The sequence below is a fragment of the Aquarana catesbeiana genome, linkage group LG03 (assembly GCF_042186555.1).
Source record: "Aquarana catesbeiana isolate 2022-GZ linkage group LG03, ASM4218655v1, whole genome shotgun sequence".
NCBI classification, from domain to species: domain Eukaryota; kingdom Metazoa; phylum Chordata; class Amphibia; order Anura; family Ranidae; genus Aquarana; species Aquarana catesbeiana.
The window spans coordinates 526,157,920-526,180,853 of record NC_133326.1 but is presented as its reverse complement, the minus strand read 5'-3'; the positions used below and the strand labels follow the sequence as shown (position 1 = coordinate 526,180,853).

At 43.5% G+C, this 22,934-nt stretch overlaps 1 protein-coding gene across 2 annotated transcripts in view; it reads right to left on the bottom strand.

Annotated features, from left to right (window-relative positions):
• The window catches only part of LOC141132632 (E3 ubiquitin-protein ligase rfwd3.S-like), an 86,142-nt gene that overhangs the window by 25,455 nt on the left and 37,753 nt on the right, over window positions 1-22,934 (bottom strand). The window contains exons 3-6 of one of the 2 annotated variants that reach the window (XM_073621242.1): window positions 13,938-13,984; window positions 9,079-9,265; window positions 6,267-6,417; window positions 5,780-5,956 (exon numbers count right to left, since the gene is read on the bottom strand). In XM_073621242.1, the coding sequence (XP_073477343.1) occupies window positions 5,780-5,956; window positions 6,267-6,417; window positions 9,079-9,265; window positions 13,938-13,984 (562 nt within the window). Of the gene's footprint in view, window positions 1-5,779; window positions 5,957-6,266; window positions 6,418-9,078; window positions 9,266-13,920; window positions 13,985-22,934 lie in introns of both variants that reach the window. The other variant, XM_073621243.1, reaches the window with a different exon arrangement.

Genomic DNA, 22,934 nt, shown 5'->3' with positions numbered 1-22,934 from the left:
CGCCCCTGGCACCTCATTATTGCACAGTAGTAATTCTACTTGGTGTCAGAGCGCCCTCTATATCCAATTCTTCCTAGAGAACAAAATGACGGTCATTGCAATACTTCATGTCATGCCGTATTTCCGCAGCGGTCTTACAAGTGCAATTTTTTGGGGAAAAAAAATACACTTTTTTAAATTAAAAAATAAGACAACCCTAAAAGGTAGCCCAATTTTTTTTTATATTGTGAAAGATAAAGTTACGCCGAGTAAATTGATACCCAACATGTCAAGCTTCAAAATTGCTCCAGCTTAAGTTACAGAGAAGGTCTAGTGCTAGAACTATTGCTCTCGCTCTAACGATCGCGGCAATACCTCACATGTGTGGTTTGAACACCATTTTCATATGCGTTCGCTTCTGCACGCGAGCTCAGCGGGACGGAGTGCTTTACATTTTTTCTTTTTTTTCTTATTTATTTTACTTTTTATTTTTACACAGTCTTTTTTTTTTAAAAATGGGTCACTTATTCCTTATAATAGAAAAGACCTCAGATGTCACATTTACACGAAAATGCATTAAAAAAAAAAAAAAAAATGCAAAACAAAAATATCCCCTTTAAGACCATTGGGCGGAAGTGACGTCGCTTCCGCCATCAAATGGTGTGGAGCCGAGCGAGGCCATCTATTCCTCAATCAGCATCCAGCCTGTGAGGGGAGAGGGCACGATCGTCTCCGTCGATACCGATGGCTCCCTTAAGCGGCAGAGACGACCAGAGTGCGGCGGGAGGGGCACCTCTCTCGCCTCCGATAAAAGTGATCTTGCGGCGAATCTGCCCCTGAGGCTACTTTTATCTGAAAGCAGACCGCCCGCTGTTGAGAAGGATACCGGGGTTATGGCAGCTAGCTGCTGCTATAACAACAGTATTCCCCTTCAAACAGCTGATGAACAACTGCGGCGGGCGGTTCGCAAGTGGTTAAAGTGTATTTTTTCAAAAAAAATTGGGTTTGAAAAACCGCTGCACAAATATTGTGCCACATAAAATATGCAACACCAACCATTCTATTCTCTAGGGCAGGGGTCCTCAAACTTTTTAGACAGGGGGCCAATTCACGGTCCCTCAGACTGTTGGGGGGCCGCACTATAGTTTAAAAAAAATATGAACTAATTCCTATGCACACATCTTATTTGTAGTGCAAAAAAAAAAAAAAAAAACAGGAAAAAAACAGTACAATATTTAAAATAAAGAACAATTGTAATCAATATGAACTTATCAGTATTTCACAGACTCCCCTCATTACAGAACCACTCCCAATCACAGACCCCCCTCCCCATCACAGACTCACCCCATAACAAAGCCCCACCATGACAGATCCCCCCATCACAAAGCCCCCCCAACACAAACTCCTCTCCATCACAAAGCCCCACATAACAGATTCCCCCCATAACAGACTCCCCCATATCACATACTTCCCCCATCACAGACTTTCCCCATAACAGACTCCGCCATCACAGATCCCCCCATAACAGACTCCCCCATCACAGATCCCCCCCATATCAGTCCCCCCCATAGCACAGACTCCCCCATCACAGATCCCCCCATATCACAGATCCCCCATGACAGACTCTGCCATCACAGATCCCCCCATAACAGACTCCCTATCACAGATCCCCCCATATCACAGATCTCCCATTATCACAGACTCCCCATATCACAGACTCCCCCATAACAGACTCCCCCATAACAGACTCCCCCATCACAGATCCCCCATAACAGACTCCCCAGCACAGATCCCCCCATATCACAAATCTCCCCATAACAGACTCCCCCATAACAGACTCCCCCATATCACAGATCCCCCCATATCACAGATCCCCCCATATCACAGATCTCCCCCATAACAGACTCCCCATATCACAGACTCCCCCATCACAGATCTGCCCATATCACAAACTCCCCCATAACAGACTCCCCCATCACAGATCCCCCATAACAGACTCCCCATAACAGACTCCCCCATATCACAGATCCCCCCATATCACAGATCTCCCCCATCACAGATCCCCCATATCACAGATCCCCCATATCACAGATCTCCCCATATCACAGATTCCCCCCATAACAGACTCCCCATCACAGATCCCCCATATCACAGATCTCCCCCATAACAGACTCCCCCATATCACAGATCCCCCATATCACAGATCCCCCATATCACAGATCCCCCATATCACAGATCTCCCCATATCACAGACTCCCCCATAACAGACTCCCCCATAACAGACTCCCCCATAACAGACTCCCCCATATCACAGATCCCCCCATAACAGACTCCCCATCACAGATCCCCCCATATCACAGACTCCCCCATATCACAGATCTCCCCATCACAGATCCCCCCATAACAGACTCCCCATCACAGATCCCCCCATCACAGATCCCCCCATATCACAGATCCCCCCATAACACAGATCCCCCCATAACACAGATCCCCCCATATCACAGATCCCCCCATATCACAGATCCCCCCATATCAAAGATCCCCCCATATCACAGATCCCCCATCACAGACTCCACATCTCACAGATCCCCCCCATATCACAGATCCCCCCCATATCACAGATCCCCCCTATATCACAGATCCCCCCATATCACAGATCCCCCCATATCACAGATCCCCCATCACAGATCCCCCCATATAACAGACTCCCCATATCAATATTACACTGCCGCCCCCTATAATATCACAGCACTCCCACTCAACACTTACCTGTATCACGCAGGACGCGAGGCATGGTAGATCTGGACGGAAAGCGGGACTTTGGAAGTGAGGGGCAGGTGATTGGTTCCTGGGACCGCCCCGATGCCTAGTAACCAATCACCTGCTTCTTAGCACAGAAGGTCCTTTGTCCGGGCCTGTCATGTTTCCCGTCGTGTGTGATGGAGGGAGCAGATGGCAGGGGGAGTGCTGCAGTGTTAAAGGGGCAGTCCGCGGGCCGGATAAAAAACGCTGGAGGGCCGGATTCGGCCCACGGGCCGTAGTTTGAGGACCCCCTGCTCTAGGGCCTCTGCTTAAAAAAATATATATATATTTTGGGGGGTTATAAGTCGTTTTCTAGCAAAAAAAAATTTGCTGATTTTTACATCTAGGAGAGCAATTTCAGAATTGGCCTGGTCTGGAACTGGTTAACAAGTTTAAGTACAAGTAGTTGTGTTTTGTGCTTTTTTTGTGAATTATTGATTTTTAGTTAGATTCTGTTGCTACAGAGAGTTATATAGACCTCGCTTTGCAGCCACATGTTACCACGATTGAGCCAAAGGGACATTGCTGTGAAGAGTCCATTGTTTTGCAGCTTTCATAATCTTATTTGTATTATTTTCATCCATTTTTTATATCCGCCAGCTGGAGTCCTTAACTACATGAGTCCGGGAGCCATTTTTTTAATGCAAAAATTGACCGTTTGTCTGTTTACATCTATTTTTCATCCAAACCAATTTTTTAATGGAAGAAAAATAAGGCTTTGATTCTTTCCAAAAAACTGATGTTGACAGAAGTGGATATAAAGTGATGTAAATGGATGGTAATCCGTTCTACATCCTTTTTTCCATAGAGATGCACTGATGTCCTTTCTTTCATCTTTTAATAGATGGATGAAAAACAGACAAATGGTCCGAATGTGTGAAAGGGGCCTTAGAGTTGGTATGTTTTACGTACCACTAAAAAAATGCTTTTTCTTTAATCCTACCTAAAATACACTGGTCAAACACTAACCTAGATCAATTCTCTCCTCTAGTATACAATGTATCTTTTTCTCCATTCAAGAGAATAAAACAACACAGGGGTAGGCTGTACAGTGACTGATCACTCTGATCGTCAATCATAGGCTCTAACAGCGATCATGCACTGATTCCCAATTGTTCGTGTGAGACCTAGAGCTCTTAGCGACAGCTAGGTTATTTTGCTATAAGTGCGCTGTGTACTGCCCTCTCAGAACAAGCTCAGTAGCGCAGTGTTTCTCAACTCCAGTCCTCAAGGCGCCCCAACAGGTCGTGTTTTCAGGCTTTCCATTATTTTGCACAGGTGATTTGATCAGTTTCACTGCCTTAGTAACTACCACAGCTGTTTTATCTGAGGGAAATCCTGAAAACATGACCTGTTGGGGCGCCTTGAGGACTGGAGTTGAGAAACACTGCAGTAGCGCATATATGAGACCTCAAGGATATAGACCCAATTCCGTGAGGCCACATATGCATATGCTCATCGGGAAGAAGAAATAAATTAGTAGCTTCAAATTACAGAGATTCTCCTAAGATTCATAGATGGAGGGGAAGCAAGCAAACCCTAAACTACACATTGCTCCCATAAACATCAACTGGTGTTCCCTGTCAACAGGGTGTGTGCAGTGAGGGTCACAGAGGATAGATAACACCAGATTGGAAGCAAGCATCATGCACATCATTAGGGTGCAACTCCAGCCACAACTTTTTTCTTTGCTTAGTGGGAGAGAGTAACAGCAACAGTTGGGGGGGAAGTCTACTTTCTTCTTTTTGGTAAAATTTACATTTTCCCACACAAGTTGGTTTTCCAGCTATAACGTTGAGGTTTTCATGATATCTTAGATCAGAGATCACTAAATGGCAGGCCTATCCAGACCCATCACTGACAGTCCTCCTATCCCAATTACTATCCGAATGACCCCTTCCCCCACACCTGCACAGCAGGGCAGAGGGTGGGAATTCTGGACAGACGATGGGAGCTACCCAACTTTTCAAGTTAACAAGTGGATGATGTGGGGAGGTCCCAGCAACCAATCACACACTGTGATATGACAGAGGGAAAAAGTGACGTAAGAGGGGTAATGTGTGGTGTGTAGGGGGCAAGGGGGTAACTTGGGACACTTGATGTAAAGGGGGAATGTGATGTGGTGGGGCTGTGGTGTGATTAAGGAGGAGGGACTGAGGACACTGATGTAAAGAGGCAGGAAAACCCAAAATTCATTAGTGTACGTTTTACATACAATTCAAAGATTAATACAGAGTATAAATTTGTCAGCAATCAAAAGATGCAGAGTTACTGTAAAAAGTAAAAATAGATTACATCATATACCTCCACAAGTAATATAAAAGGTTTCAAAAGTTATACCAAAAGCACAGCAGCGGGCCAAGTCCTCCTTGGGAAAGGGGTAATTTTGTACCCTGAAATATTGGGTCATAAGAGGTCATTACACAGCTGAATGCTATACTTTGGGTCATCTTTTATATGTTAATTACAGATGTATATACTGTAATGCTTTTTGCTCTGTGCATTTGTTCTATTGATTACTGACAAACATCTATAATGTATACATCCTTGACCTGGATACACAATTGGCATTCATGAAACTTGGGTGTGCTTCCTTCTAAGTATTGTTGTGTTCTAAGACACGGTGCATCCCCATTCCATACCTTAGCACCACATCCTGCCAATGGCAGCCTATCCCCTGCTGGATAGAGCCCCTGGCTGTGTCAGGTGGTAACAGCTGTCCTGACAGTTACTCTTCATTACATTCACTAAATTGTCTTCTAGTTGTCAACATATCTATGTGCGTAGAAACAGACTGTTCTGAAAATAGCTACATGGCCAATAGACTATGCATTAGACATTTTTATAGTCATATTTGATAAGTGACAGGTCCTCTGTAATCTTGACATCTCCCACTTTTACAAGGCTCCTCAAGTAATAAAAGTTCCTTGTCTACCTTTATCTCTTCCTCCTGCTATATGTTTATTTATGCAAAAGAGGTTTTTTTTTATGCACTCACCGAAAGTCCCACAGCCTCAGTTTTTGCACGTATTTGCTTGTGTTCCTCAGGTCGTAAACCAGCACCGAGCCGTTAATCAGACCGGCATAAACATAGTTGAAGTCATCAGAGCACCAGCAGCAGCTCCATAACGGCTGCTCGGCTTTGCAGGTCTGCACCACGGAGTTCGATAGAAGGCTGCAAGAGGGACAGACAATGTCAGAGGGGGTTTAAGCTCCCATCGTGCTCTTCTTAAATAATACATTCCCCAACAGCTACCAATAAGTAACCGGTAAAGTGATGTCCAGCCCAAACCCTTTACTACTTATTGTTAACGGCAACCTTGTCAACCATGTCCAGCAGCAGATATACTAAAGCTACTCAGTTACAGATCGAGGCTAAAAAAACAAATGCATGTCAGTGAGGCAAATCTGCTACTCTCTCTGGAACAGACTGAAGAGACTCCAATCTACTAGGGCATTTATATTCAGGAACATGCAGCACTCACCTGGTCAGTTTCAATGTGCAGTCCATAGAAGCGGAGAGGAGGAGGCCGTCAGAGCGCGAGTTGAAGGCCAGACCACGGATCTGTTTGGAATGGATGGGAATGTATTGCCCGCTCTCCATAGTGGCCACATTTAGCTTATTCACACCACACCCTGGAAAGAGAGAACCAGAAGACTTATAGGGGAGAAATGAGGGAAGGAACTTGGAGATTAAGAGGGGAGCAATGAGAGAGAAAAAGAGAAAAAAAGGAGGGAGGGAGAGAGATGAGATTTACAGAAGATCAATCACAAAAATTCAGAAGATTTAAGGGGGAGCAACGAGAGAGAGAGAGAGAGAGAGAGAGAGAGAGAGAGAGAGAGAGAGAGAGCGAGCGCGCCCTGGGAGATTTACAGGGAAGCAATGAAAAAGAGACATGAGATTTACAGAGGAGGAATGAGGGAGAGAGTCCAGGGAAATTTACAAGGGAGGAATGAGAGGGAGAGAGCCCAGGGAGATTTACAAGGGAGGAATTAAGGAGAGAGAGCCCAGGGAGATTTACAAAGGAGGGGAGAGAGAGAGAGATTTACAAGGGAGGAAAGAGAGAGAGAGAGAGAGAGAGAGAGAAAGAGAGAGAGAGAGAGAGAGAGAGAGAGAGAGAGAGAGCGAGCCAGGGAGATTTATAAGTGTCAGAATGTTTATACTGAAATATTAAAATAATATAATATTTATGGAATTATGCAAACATCTATGTTTCAGGAGATTTTTACATTTTTCCACAAATACAATCAAGTAATTCAAGTTCGTTTATCCGTGCTATTTTGAGGACAAGTGACAACAATGATATGCTAAAAATATATATTTTATTAACTAAAAATTCAGTTTAAAATAATATCAAAAACTGTCTAAAATCTGCCATTCTCTCTAGCCATCTCCGCTCCTCTTGAAATATATTTATTAGAGATAATATCCCCACACAATTAAACTAGTGTTCTAAATTCCTTAAGACTCAGATCATTGGAATTTAACCCTGTGTATGATTTCACAAATACAACTTCTAATACTTTCAAACTTTTCATAGGATCTCATATTTGTAACCCTTATTATAATAATATATATGTATTAATGGTTTATGAATACTCACACAATACATTATAAAAATATTATGAAAGAAAAATTATTATTAAAATACATAAACCAATATATGTGACATTATTCGCTTAAAAAAAAAAATATATATATATATATATACTATATATAAGTACTTCAATATAATAATACCATGTAACTTTGGGTAATATGATTACTTGTACTTGAGTATACAAGACACTTTTTAATCACTGTTTAAATACATCTCTTTCCTTACTTCAGTTTAAGAAGAATAAAAAAAATGTCCTTAAGACCCCTTTCACACTGGGGCGGTTTGCAGGCGCAAACAGCCTCCGCTGTTTGTTCAGTGTGAAAGCCCGAGGGCTTTCACACTGAAGTGGTGCGCTGGCAGGAGAAGAAAAAATCTCCTGTCAGCCGCTTCTTTGGAGCGGTGAAGGAGCGGTGTATTCACCGCTCCTGCCCATTGAAATCAATGGGACAGCGCGGCTATACCGCGGTAATACCGCGGCTATAGCCGCGCTATATGAGGGGTTTTAACCCTTTTTCGGCCGCCAGCGGGGGGTTAAAACCGCACCGCTAGCGGCCGAATACCGCGGTAAAACAGCGCTAAATATAGCGCTGTTTTACCGCTGACGCCCCCTACCGCCCCAGTGTGAAAGGGGCCTTAGGGTTAGTGGTGATATCTGAGACAACTCCTCATCTTGTTTATTTTACAAAGTGTCCAGACCTTAAATTTACGACTTAAACTGATGTGTAAGGAGTAAAAAAAAAATCTCTAAAGACAGTAATCTTAACTTAACCTCTTTAAAAAGATATATATATTTTCAAACAAGATGGCTTCGGGTTTGCTCATAGCATATATATGAAAATATATATAATATAAGGGCCTTCTATATTCTTTTAAATCCCAATAGTCCTGACAGGAGGAATGAGAGAGAGAGAGTCCAGGGAGATTTACAATGGAGGAATGAGAGAGAGAGAGCCCAGGGAGATTTACAATGGAGGAATGAGAGAGAGAGAGCCCAGGGAGATTTACAATGGAGGAATGAGAGAGAGAGAGCCCAGGGAGATTTACAATGGAGGAATGAGAGAGAGAGAGCCCAGGGAGATTTACAATGGAGGAATGAGAGAGAGAGAGCCCAGGGAGATTTACAATGGAGGAATGAGAGAGAGAGAGCCCAGGGAGATTTACAGAAGAGAAATGAAAAAGAGAGAGATGGAAGATTTACAGGGGAGCAATGGCAGCACCATGGCCACAAAGTGTATTTTATTTGTTTATCTGCATTTCATTATTATCTATTATTACTATTTGGGTGTTAGATTTATAAAGAAAATATGTATCATGTTCATAGAGGGGAGTCCCCTTCTAATTACAGTTTATTAAGGAGAGAACAAATACCAAGTGAGATAAAACCAGTTAGTGCTCCAAAAAGTCTTTACAGAGGGATGACCACAGGTGAGCAGTACTCATCAGTAAGCAGAGTCTTTGTATGGAATATATCAATATGGTTGCCCCATGTCTATATGTATTTCCAAATAGTAACAGTAAGCCTTCTAATAGCCTATATACTTTGCATTGCTGGCTACATGACTTGGATGAGAGTCCTCAAACCAGTGCTTCTGGGTGTGGGGGGGAGCATGTGACCTCCTCCCAAAATGTAGTACAGTTGTATAGTGACAGATGGCATGCACACCTGTAGATTTTTTTTCCCTTTTAAATGACTTACCAGAAAGGACGGCTCCGGGAGCGGGCTGTTGTGACACCATGAGGCAGCCCAACCACTCAGAGCAGGCCATGACATGGCAGTTCTCCATCTGAAACATAGCCTTCTGAAAGTTGTACTTTTGTGGAATTAGGCTGGAGGACGGTTGGGAAGAGCTGGTGCCATACTGAGCAAGCAACATCTTTAGTTCCTTATGAAGAAAAGAAACTCAGGTGTGAGTGACATGGGCACCAAACAATAGTGGTGGGAGCAACACGGACACCAGATACAGAGCGGGGGGGGAGCAACACAGGCACCAGACATGAGCAGGGTAGAGACACAGACATCAAACATGAGATGGATAAAGCAAGGTTATACGGACCACAGAAAGATCTAGTGTACTGTATACACAGCACTTCAAAGAAGGAAGCGGTGCCCTGAATATGTAATAACCCTATCACTTCCCCCCACATGTACATATATTATTGCAAACTATACATGGACACAAAAATTACGCCCCAACATTCATCAATGACCTTGCTACAGTCTGGCTATTCAGCTTCCTAGAAGACTAACAGCTGATAGCTAGTAAAATGAACAGATTTCTGCAAGTGACTGGTCTGTGAACTGTCATAAGCAAGCCTCTCAATGACTGACTTTTAGGGGAAGATTTGCTAAAACTGGAGCACTTAGAATCTGCTGCAGATGTGCATGGTAGCCAATCAGCTTCTAACTTCAGATTGTTCAATTAAGCTTTGACAATAAAACCTGGAAGCTGATTGGTTTCTATGCAGAGCTGCATCAGATTTTGCACCTTGCAGTTTTAGTAACTAACCCCCTTAGAGTCTAAAAACATTTTATAATGTGGGGCATTTTAGATATGCAGCAAGTGATGGTTCAAAGAGTACAGCTAATAAAATAAGTCTTCTTTGAATCTGCACACAGTATAAATATGAAGGTTAACCACTTTGGGCCCAAGCCAATTCTGACACTTCACTCCTACAGGTAAAGATCATAATTTTTTTTCTAGAAAATTACTCAGAACCCCCAAACATTATATATGCTTTTTTAACAAGGAAATACAATGGCAGTTGTTGCAACTTTTTATGGCACACGGTCTTTGCGCAGCGATTTTTCAACTGTGTTTTTTTTTTGGGGGGGGGGGAACTGTTTAATGACTTAAAAAAATAAATAAGTAAAAAAATAGTAAAGATAGCCCAATTTTTTTTGTATAATCTGAAAGACGATGTTACGCCGAGTAAACAGGTACCTAACATGTCACGCTTTAAAATTGCGCACGTTTATGGAATGGCGCCAAACTTTGGTACTTAAAAATCTTCATAGGCGGCGCTTTAATTTTTTTTACAGGTTACCTGTTTAGAGTTACAGAGGAGAACTTGTTATAGAATTATTACTCTCGCTCTAGCGTTTGCGCTGATACCTCACATGTGTGATTTGAACGTAATTTACATTTGCCGACGCGATATACGTATGCGTTCTCTTCTGCGGGGGAGGGGACGCTTTATTTTTTTTTTTTATTATTGTTTATTTTATTTACATTTTTTTTTTTTTTATACTTCCCTCTTAAAAAAAAAAAAAAATGATCACTTTTATTCCTATTACAAGGAATGTAAACATCCCTTGTAACAGGAATATTGCGCGACAGGTCCTCTTTATGGAGAGATGTGGGGTCTATAAGTCCCCACATCTCTCCTCCAGGCAGGAAAGGCCAAGATCAAAAAATAAATAAAAATAAATGATCACAGGTTCTCCTGCTGAGTTCCCGGCATTACTTCCGCCGGCCAGGACGTGACGTCATAAAGTTGCGCCCAGGCCTCTGAGAGTCATAGACATTGCTGGGGACCATCTGTCCCTCGGATTTCTTTATGACATCCTTCCGGCGCATTCCTTCTCCAGTTCACCGATCACACGGGAGAGCCCAGAGAAGCACCGGAGGGCGGCGGAAAGGCCCCTCCCGCCGCCTGTAAGAACATGCGCTATGATTGTTCTTACGGTGCACAGAATCACTGGCTGAAAACGACGCTATCTGGATGATGCCTGTAGCTGCAAGAATCATTCAGATATCCCCACTCAAAGTCAATGACGTACCGTGGGCGTGAGGTATTTAATCTGCCTATATTTATTTTTTCTTCCCTGGATCCACCCTCCCCAACATGCTAATGACATTTTTAAATAAGACCTTTTCATTTTATTAGATATTTTGTATTATACTCAGTGGTGTTATCACTAGGCCTCTGTGTTTCTCGATGCAATGCCAAGAGATCATGGCTGGAGGGAAGGACCGGCAGGGTGCCATAGCTTCCTAAAAACATTACAGCACACTGCCTCAGTACTCCTCTCATAAGCCCTGATGCAAGCAGTGGGCTGGCCCTTGTGAGGAGTTATGCAAATATTAAAATGCCTTGATGGGTGGGTGTCAGTCTGGAGAAGTGGATGTTCCTGAGCAGGCTCTATTTGCATGCAATCTGCCCTAGGTCAAATAAATGAAAGAGGTGGGCCAGGGACAGTCAGGCTGGGGAGGAAAGAGCTAGATGATACTGTGTGTTATAATGTGGCTGCAGATCAAGCTGAAGATCTAGCGGGGACATTTCATTTCCAGCAGCAAGAAAAAGGGAACCCAGAGGACAAATATGGCCCCACACGGTGAGTGTTTACATGTGGACACTTGTTCAGTCTTTTTTTCAGCCACTGATCAATGCACTTAAGGTTCGGTTCACACTGCTGCGCTGTGAATTTGTTCCGTTTTTTTGTCCTGTGTGAGGTGCGAATTTACCGAAAATTTACCGCGATTTTACCACAAATTTCAGGACTTGGACATAGCTGCGATTGATATTCTAGCCAATGGAATCATAATGTAAAAAAAAAAAAGGTGTTAACTTCCTGTGTACTTCCTGTTTTTTGTGGAGAGTAGTGTGGTGGAATTCGCACATATGTGAAGCATCAATGCGATTCAAGAACAATTTACATTGATGTCTATGGAGACTAAATTCGCAACGCAGTAAACTCGCACAAGACCCTTTTTTTATCGCATCGCATTCGTAGAGGAATCGCAACGCATGTATGTGAACGACCGTCATTGAAAACAATGACTTTAGGGATGACATGCGAATTTAAAGTGTTTTTGACGCATCGCATTCATTATGAACTCGCATCAGTGTGAACTGGGCCTAAAGGATACTTCACCTTTGGAACATGTAACATGATCAAGCTCCTGCCTTCTCTCCCCCCTGATCCCCCCTCCCTGTGACAGCAGGCCAGGGATCCTCTCCCCACACCCGCTGTCACAATTAAAAAAATAAATGTTTTCTTGTAAATGAATGCCTGCAAGTCCTATCTGCCATTGCTGATGGTGGCTTGTAGTTCTCAATGGACTTCAAGGGCGTTGGCGAGTGCTCTCATAGTCCAATGATTCTTCCTGCCATTCAGTTGCTGCGAGGTACAAGGTACAGGCAGACAGCTTACCGAGTGTCTGCAGGATCCAGACATCCGCTGATTGCGGGTGCAGTGCCTTACAGACTGCCGTGTAAAAAAATAATAAAAATGCACATTTTTTTTTTCAACCTGCAAAAAAATGTGCATTTATTATTTTTCGTAAAGTGTGAATATAATACTTGAGCCAAGGTTCACATTGATGCAATTTGGCATGCGATTGGACATGTCCAATCGCATGCCAAATTGGTGGCTATTGCCGGAAATGGCACCGTCCGAATCTGTGTGACGCCAACTTTGCGACGTCGCACTGATTCCCAAAAGTAGTTTCTGTGCTACCTTTGGTGACTTCGAGGTGCGCAGGAACCCGGACAGATGTCTCTGAAATCACCCCCGAAGTCGGACTGACATGCGGGTATGAAATTGTGCGAGTTCAGCTGAACTTCTGCGATTTCAATCCTGCTGTCAAGTGTGAACCTGGGCTTAAAGCCAAAAAGATGTCTGCATCGTAATGCGGACAGGAGGTGCTGGCCAGCATTGGTCCACTGCTCTAAGCAGATGGGGCAAGTGTCCTCCTCTTCTATTGCCAGAGCGCCCCCTGCAGGCTTTACAGGTGATCGCTGCAGAAGACACAGAACTATTATTTCCTCTTTGGTTACAGAACTCTAAACTACAGAGGGAACATTGAGGAAGGGAACTGCTACTGACTGGTCCTGAACTAAATCAAACTATCTGCAAACTGCTGGGAGCTCTAGCATCCTTACAGGCTTTGTTTATAATAGAGAAAAACAAAGCCTCCTGGCAGCTCACATTTCCTTCATTCTACTGTGAAAAACCCAAAAAAATTGGCTATTGTAAACAAATGTAATTCCCTCCCTCCCCTCTCTCTTCCTACAATTGTCACTCCTTTAGCTCTTATTTAGATTTGAAGCCAAAATCCGGGCACAAAAATCAAAATATATTCCTGGATATTAGAACGGATACACATTAACTAATGCCACTGAAAACCCAGATATTACCTTATAAAAGTAGAAGTGACACCATCACTGTAATAAACATAGCCAGTGCAATGCTGTGGGAGAGACCCAACAGGCTCCTCCCACTAAAGGATGTCTGTAGAAAACTACAGGAGGGGTGGAGACAAGACCAGTCACCCTGCACAAGGAGAGAGCAGCAGTGAGCAGTCTTTATTACAGGAAGTCTCACACTGGATTACTGCACAGACCTGGAAGAAATATACAAAGAACACTGTGATTCAAGAAGAATGCACAGGACTAATGGATTTTATATCCCGGTGTTCAGCTTTAATGTCCCAGAAATCTTTCTTTTGGTATTCTCTTGATCACCAGATGCACCTCTTTCCTATCTTAGAGAAGTACAATGTGAGGAACTTGTTACAACTCCTCATAGACTCACTGTGGACTGTCAGTCACCTGTTGGGTTAGGCGTTGCGATGACGATGTCGCTGCGGCTCTTGCATCTACAAATCAAAAACATAACAGGATCCATAAATGTGACAACCTGCAAAGACAGCTGGAGGAAAGTAACCTAGCAGAGGTCTACAATTGAGTGAGTCTGGACCATCGGAGGGATGAAAGTGACACCATGGCAACATCTCCCAAGAGACCACACCATATTCCCAATGGGACACTGGATCATAAACAGGCCATCCTTTACATCAGTGTTAATTTTGGCAGCAAATTTCGATTTAGTTTTAGTCTTAGGGACTAAAATGGCATTTTAGTTTTAGTCCCATTTTAGTCTTCTGCAATTGCTTTAGTCGTATTTAGTCGACTAAATCTCCAGTTCATTTTAGTCGACTAAAACTCATTTTAGTCGTATAAAATCTAATGAGTGTAATTAAATTGTAATGCAATAGTTAACATCTCTACAATTTCCAAACTCATTATATACTGCTGGAGTGAAAAATCGAATGTTATTATTTATGGTATTGAGGTATGAACATGCACTACAGACCAGTGTTCATTTTGAAGTCAAATTTCAATTTAGTTTTAGTCTTAGTCTTTTGACTAAAATGCCATTTTAGTTGTATTTTAGTAATCTCAATTGTTTTCGTTTTAGTCATATCTTAATCGACTAAAATAGTATTCGTTTTAGTCAACGAAATTAACAGCTTTACATACAGTATTCTGCAATGTCACAACTGTGGGACACCCACTGCATTTCTACACTTGCTTGGCCACCTTATAAGCTGCCGTCTTGTCCAGGCAATTTTTTCAGTGCTGTGATACTTTGACTGACAATTACTTTGTCATGCAACACCGTACCCAAACAAATTTGATAGCAAAGGGGTGCTATCAATTATATATTATTTTAAATTATTACCCTTAGATATTAGACGGTTTATTGTTGCGGCTTTGGTTTTTAGGAGTTGTATAGTCCGAGCACGGTATTTACACTTATTTAATAATTACTTTGTCATGCAACACCGTACCCAAACAAATTTGATAGCAAAGGGGTGAACAGTTAAACTTTATTTGTTGCTACTGCCATGATCGGTACAGTGCTCATGAACTAAAGAATTATTCATTCATTCTCATGTCCCACAATGGAGAAAGGGAGCAGGTTCACAGATGTAAACACTACATGGTTTATGTCGGCCATGACTATGAGAACAGTTCATTTTATGGGCATTAATGGGTGGAATGGCAGCCCAATGTTGCTTTATCCAGTGCCGTTTGTAAATGACACAGGTTAAATAACAGTCTATCACTTTGCTGTTTTTAGATATACCAAAGGTTTAACCACTTCAGCTCAGAAAGTTTTACCCCTCTTGATGACCAAGCCATTTTTTGCGTTACGACACTACATTACTTTAACTGACAATTGTGCGGTCGTGCAACTCTGTACATAAAAATATGATTTATGTCCTTTTTTCCCCACAAATAGAGCTTTCTTTTGGTGGTATGTGATCACCTTTGCGGTTTTTATTTTTTGCGCTACAAACAAAAAAAGTCTGACAATTTTGAAAAAAAAAAAAAACAATATTTCTTACATTCTGCTATAAAACATATCCAAAAAAAATGTAAAAAAAATCTAATTTCTTCATCAGTTTAGGCCGATATGTATTCTGCTACATATTTTTGGTAAAAAACCCCCCAATAAGCGTATATTGATTTTTTCGCACAAAAGTTATAGCGTCTACAAACTACGGGATAGAGTTATGGGATTTTTTTTTTTTTTACTAGTAATGGGGGCGACATATCTGACAGTAAGTGACACTTTTTGGGGACCAGTGACACCAATACAGTGATCAGTGCTAAAAAATATGCACTGTCACTGTACTAATGACACTGGCAGGGAAGGGGTTAACAGGGGCAATCAAAGGGTTAAATGTGTTGCTAAGGAGTGCTTGCTAACTGTGGGGAATGTGCTTGTACTGTTAGAAGACAGAGATCCGTGTTCTTGCTTAGGAGATGGGCTCGGGCATGTTCGAAATCCCACATGCCCGATCCCGCCAGGAAGCCGACACTCCACAGCGCTAATCACAAGCAGTGAGACATTTCCCGGTTCGCAGCTGCACAGATCGGGAAATGTCTGCGATTAGCGCTGTGGAGTATGAGCTTCCTGGCGGGATCGGGCATGTGGGATTTTGAACACGCCCGAGCTCATCTCTATTCCTGCTTAGCAGAACCACGAGACCTCTGCCTGACAGAACGGCGATCTGCCTTGTTTACATAGGCAAACCACTGTTCTGCTTATGTCGGGAATGATCGGGGGGTCCGCCTGACCTGCTGATTGGCTCCAGCTGTGTCCAATTACAACTGGAGCTGGTCACCGGTGGCGCACGTGCGCATCCCAGACCCGGAAGAGGCGATCACATACCTGTACGTGCTTTCACCTGTAGGAGCCGCCTTCCCGGCAGTATATGTAAAGTGGAGCGGTTGGCAGGTGGTTAAATTACATGTAAACCCAATCACCGAAATCGAATACAAACTTCAGAGATTCCATCTCTACAATTGGTTTTAATCTAGTTCATTCTGCAGCTTTCATTTACAATAATCCCTGGGGATCCTGCTATTAGGGTCCTTGCTCAGGCAATTCCTGTATTAGGAGAATGCTCTGTACAAGGGCTGGGAGATCTCAAAAATCTCAAAAAAAAAAAAAAAAAATCTGCGATCTTTAAAAAAAAAAAAAAAAAAAAAAAAAACTTGATTCACGATTCAAAACAATTTTTTTTTTTTTTTTTAGGACACCGGTCCTGAGGAGCTGTGGGCAGGAGTTTTTAGGTGAGGCCGCGGCTTCGGCCTAGTCTGCAGGCGTCTGGCCTCGCGGACTAGGTCGAAGCCGCGGCCTCACCTAAAAACTCCTGCCCGCAGCTCCTCAGGACTGGCGGGGTGTCAGCGCCGGTCCTGGGGAGCTGCAGGCAGGAGGTTTTAGGCGAGGCCGCGGCTTCGGCCTAGTCCACGGCATCCGGCTTCGCGGACTAGGCCGAAGCCACGGCTTCGCCTAAAAACTCCTGCTTGCAGCTCCTCAGGACCGGCTCAGTGAAAAAAAAAAAAATAAAAAAATCTAAAAAAATCGATTTGCTTACATTTTTAATAGATTTGACTCAACTCGATTCAAGATTTAAATCGATTTTTTCCCCAGCTCTACTCTGTACCCATCTCCCAATTTTGCTCCTGCGTTGTTATATTTCCTTGTGTGAGAAACTGCAATCAGCCTTGCCAGCACACACTGTGCAGACGTGGTCCATCATTGTCCACACCAAGAAGATGAAATGAGTGAAGGCGACCCTTGAGTGAGTGCATGTGGACAGGAAGTGGCTGAAAAGGGATGCAGGAAATCAACAACAGCACTGAGATGGGATGAAAACTGGATTAAAAACAATACAACAATTGGGCTTCTCAGATGCAGCAATATCAAGGAAGTACAGTCCAAGGATACTAATTGGAAACTGGAACCATCGTGAATAAGGGCTAATTCACACCAGATGCAGTTAGTTACAATTTGAAGCATTTTTGACTGCAATCCAACTGCATTGACAGTCCAATATCCTGGTTATCCTATGGGCATAGTTCACACCAGTGCAGTGCAGTGCAAAAAAACTTCAGCATGCTGCATTTTTCTGCACTGCAAACACACAAAAACACGCACAAACGCATTTACATTACATCCATTGCAGTGCACATAAAAGCTCAAAGAAAGAAAAAAGTGACCTCACGCAGATAAAAAAACACATGTCAACTGCATGTAAACGCACATAAAAATATGCATCAAATGCATGTAAATGCACAAGAAAAAAATGCACAGTAGAGGTTCAGGTTCTGGTGTAAATGGGCCCTAAACCAGAGGCCGGGGTTTATGACAGCTGCACTCTCTAGGATTGGTTATCGCATGAGAACACTAGGAGGTGAAATGGAAATATAAATAAACACTGACGAGCCGGCACCACTGGAAATTCAGTCTTGTATCTTTATTTTCATACGACTATGTTAAAAAAACACACAGATGCATTTCGGCACAAGCTTTGTTCACACACAGCACATTCTAAAGTGAAACACACAACATACATATACATATATTATATATATATATATATATATATATATATATATATATACACACACACACACAGGAAGATGGTAAAGTTTATTCTCTCCAACGTCATTGCATGTGTATATTTCCTGAAAGGTGCAATACATATTGTTTTCTAAAAACAGAAAAGCATATGTATATTATGTATATAATCAAGAGAATCTATGAAGCAAAACGAATTTGATGTCTATAAACATTGGAAATTGAAGTATAGACCTACAATGATTTTTAGCTTCATGGACAACATTAACCACTTCTCGACCGCGCTATAGCCGAATGACGGTTACAGTGCAGGCGTCTAGCTCTGGGACGCCATCACGGGATTGCGTCCTCTGGACACTGCTGATCACAGGTTGAGGTAAAGAGCCAATCAGCAGCTCTTTACCACATGATCAGTGTCCAATCAAAGCTGATCATGGAGGTAAAGGATTGCCGGTTATTGGCACTCCTTTCCGCATGCTGACAGCATGAGAGGAGAAGAGAGACGATAACCGGCTTCTCTAAAAGGGACATCTACACCCATCAGTGCAGCAGCCTCATCAGCACACATCAGTGAAAGAGAAAAATTACCTGTTTGCTAATTTTTATAACAAACTATGAAAACGTTTTTTTTCAATATTTTCAGTCTTTTTTCATTTATTTAGCGAAAAATAAATGATTAAATATCACAGTGTTACATGACCGCACAATTGTCATTTAAAATGCGACAGCGCTGAAAGTTGAAAATTGGCCTGGGCAGGAAGGGGGTAAAAGTGCCCAGTAGGCAAGTGGTTAATGATAGACATTATTAAATAGTGAACTTTTGACATAGGGCTATATATGTTTCAGTCCAGAATCTTAAGATTTGGCCACAGTCCAACAGTGCCATCCGTTAAATGAAAAATGCTAAATCTTAAGATTACTGAAACTTTTAAAGGGTATGTCTCTACCTGGACGGGTGGGATGAAGTGGTGGCATCTCAAAGTGTATATACAATCAGGACACAGCTTTATCTCTCTCTATCTCTGGGCGCACAATGGAACATAAGGATGTCAGCGTAAAGTAAAAATAGGATTTTTTATAACAGCTTACCTGTAAAATCCTTTTCTTTCGATGGACATCACGGGACACAGAGCCACAGTAATAACTGATGGGTTATGTAGGTACCACTAGGTATTGGACACTGGTCACACCCTAACCAGGAAGTTCAACCCCCTATATAATCCCTCCCCTTACAGGGATACCTCAGTTTTGTAGCAAAGCAATATAAGTGTATTAGAAGAGGGGCGGAACCTCCATGTCCCGTGATGTCCATCGAAAGAAAAGGATTTTACAGGTAAGCTGTTAAAATGTCCCAAAGCAATGCCAACTGAGGGGGGGGGGGGGGTGGATCACAACCAAGTAGGGTGCAATCAGACCTGAGGACCCTGTACCTCTGCCTGCAGCACACTACGCCCAAAGGCGATATCCTCATGCCTCCTCACATCCACCTGATAAAATCTGGTGAATGTATGAACTGAAGACCAGGTTGCGGCCTTGCAGATCTGAGCCATAGAGGCCTGGTGATGCACTGCCCAAGAAGCGCTAATAGCCCTTGTGGAATGTGCCTTGATCTGAAACGGAGGAATCTTCTGTTTCAAACCGTAAGCTTGAATAATCAATTGTCAAATCCATTTAGAAATGGTAGCTTTTGACGCTGCCTGTCCTCTACTGGGACCCTCTGGCAGCACGAACAAAACATCCGTTTTGCGAATTTGAGCAGATGCTTCCAGATAGGTCTTGACTGCTCTTACTACATTCAAAGAATGTAGTGACCTCTCTTCCGGAGAGCAGGGATCTGGAAAAAAGGAAGGCAGAACAATGTCTTGGTTTAGATGAAAATCTGAAACCACCTTCGGTAAAAAACTAGGATGAGGGCGCAATACCACTCTATCCTTGTGTACAATCAAATAAGGCTCTTTACAGGAAAGAGCTGCTAATTCTGATACTCTTCTAGCAGAAGAGATGGCTACCAGAAAAATTAGTTTCCTTGTCAGCAAGACCAAAGGAATCTGACGTATTGGTTCAAAAGGCTGTTTCTGTAACACCGACAGAACCAAGTTCAAGTCCCAGGGGTTTAGGGGCGCCTTAACGGGAGGATTAAGATGCATCACCCCCTGCATAAAGTTTCGGACCAAAGAATGCGAAGCAAGTGGCCGTTGAAACAATACTGATAAGGCCGAGACCTGGCCCTTGATGGTACTCAAGGCCAGCTTCATCTCTAATCCTAATTGTAGAAAATCAAGAATTCTACCTATCACGTATTTTCTGGGATGCCAACCCCTGGATTCACAACAGGATACATAAGCTTTCCAGACTCTATGATAAATCATTCTGGAAGCTGGCTTCCTTGCATTGATCAAGGTAGATATGACAGGACCTGAAAGCCCATGACTCTTCAGAACGTGGGTCTCAATAGCCAAACCGTCAAATTTAGCGTTTGTAAGGCAGGATGGAACACTGGACCTTGAGATAACAGGTCTGGGCGTACCGGTAGGGTCCACGGGGAACCCACCGTCATCCTTACTATTTCTGTATACCAAGTCCTTCTGGGACAAGCGGGGGCCACCAGAAGTACTGACTTCCTTTCCTGCCTGATCCTGCAAAGGAGTCGTGGCAGTAGCAGAATATGCGGGAATGCATAAATCAGTGAGAACCGATGCCACGGAATCACCAACGCATCCGTCCCGCATGCAAGAGGATCCCTTGTCCTTGCCACAAATCTGTCTATCTTTTTGTTGAATCGGGATGCAAAGAGATCTACATCTGGGACCCCCCATCTTTGGCATATGGCCCAAAAGATGTCGGGATGCAGAGACCATTCCCCTGGGAGTAACTGCTGGCGACTTAGATAGTCCGCCTGCCAGTTCTCTATCCCTGGAATGAAAACTGCCGATATGCATGGCACATGCATCTCTGCCCAGACTAGGATCTGGTTCACCTCCTTTTGAGCAGCTCGGCTCCGGGTGCCTCCCTGATGATTGACATTAGCCACTGCTGTGGCATTGTCGGACTGGATCCTGACCGGGCAACCCTGTAGCCTGATAGTCCAGGCTTTTAGGGCTAGGTATACCGCCCGGATCTCCAGAATGTTGATGGGTAAGGTCCTCTCGGTCTTGGACCATAGCCCCTGGATCACAGACTGTTCCAGAACTGCTCCCCAACCTGACAGACTGGCATCTGTTGTTACCACCGTCCAGGTAACCGGTAGAAAGGATTTCCCCTTCTGCAGGATTTTGGGTATGAGCCACCAATTGAGGCTCTGACGCACCGCATGCGACAGGTGCATCGGAAAGTCTAATGCCTGAACCTTCTTGTTCCAGGCCGACAGAATACTGTGTTGCAGTAGTCTTGAATGGAACTGAGCATAGGGAACTGCTTCGAATGAAGACACCATCTTTCCCAGCAGCCTCATACAAAGGCAGACAGAAGGACCCTTCTTGGTCCTGACTGTCAGAATCAGCTCACTTAAAGCAGTGATCTTTGCCTAAGGAAGAAGTACTTTCTCCTGGCTTGTATCTATGATCAGACCCAAATACTCCAATCTTCTTACTGGTTTTAGGAAAGATTTTTCTAGGTTGAGGATCCAACCTAGATGTTCCAGATACTTGATCGTGGTCCTCAAGTTCCCGTTCAAGGAAGCTACCGACCGGTCTATCAAGAGCAGGTCGTCCAGGTATGACAGTTATACCCTGAGCCCTTAATCTGACCAGAGGAGGAGCCAAGATCTTTGTGAACACTCGAGGTGCAGTGGCTATCCCGAAAGGCAGAGCCACAAACTGGAAATGGCGCCCTCCTATCTCGAAGCGCAGAAACTTCTGATGAGCTGGAAAAATGGGCACATGTAGGTATGCATCTCTGATGTCTATCGATTCCAAAAATTCTCCTCCCTGCAGGATGGAGACTACTGTCCGAATTGATTCCATGCGGAAGGACTGTATCCCTAGGAATTGATTCAGATCTCTTAAATCCAGAATGGGTCTGACATCCCCATTTGGTTTTTGGACCGTAAAAAGGTTGGAATAGAAGCCCAATTCTTGATCCTTTGTGGGAACCACCATAATGACCTCTTGCGACAAAAGTCGCTCTAACGCTAGAAGGAGCGACTGCTTCTTCTCTGGGTCTCTGGGGACACTTGATCTGAGGAAACGAGGAGAGGGAAATTCTTGGAACTCCAGCTTGTACCCTAAGGTTACCATGGAGATTACCCATCTGTCCTGGAAGTCCTCCTGCCAGAGCTTTGAGAACTGTAACAGTCTTCCCCCCACTCGAGCGAGCGGGGGCGCCCCTTCATGAAGAGGCCTTAGTGTCTTGTCTAGAAGACTTCTTCCCCCAGGACTTCTTTTGTCCCTGGGGTTGACTCTTGTTTCTTGCCCCAGACGGAGCAGCCGCCGTGACTGCCTGGAGGCTGAAGCCCCTGGTGCTGGGGAAAGAGTCCGTTTGAAAGAGGGACCCTTACTCTTCTTCTTAACAGGTAAGAAAGTGCTTTTCCCACAAGAGATTCTCTTGATATAGTTATCCAAGTCTTCTCCAAACAACCTTGCACCACGAAAAGGAAACCCAGCCAACAGTTTCTTACATGGTGCTTCGGCTGACCAATTTTTCAACCATAAGATTCTACGCATATGCACCAACCCAAGTGAAAGACGAGAGGTTTGCATGATAGAATCTCTGATGGCGTCAACAACATAACATAAGGCCGCTGGAAGGTTAGCGAACCCCTGGGCCTGCTGTTCAGGTAGAACTTTGATGACCTGCTTAACATGGTCTCTTAAGTATTGACAGACTCCAATCGCTGCTACTGCAGGTTGAGCCACTGATCCTGCCAAGGAAAAAACATCCTTTAATAAGGA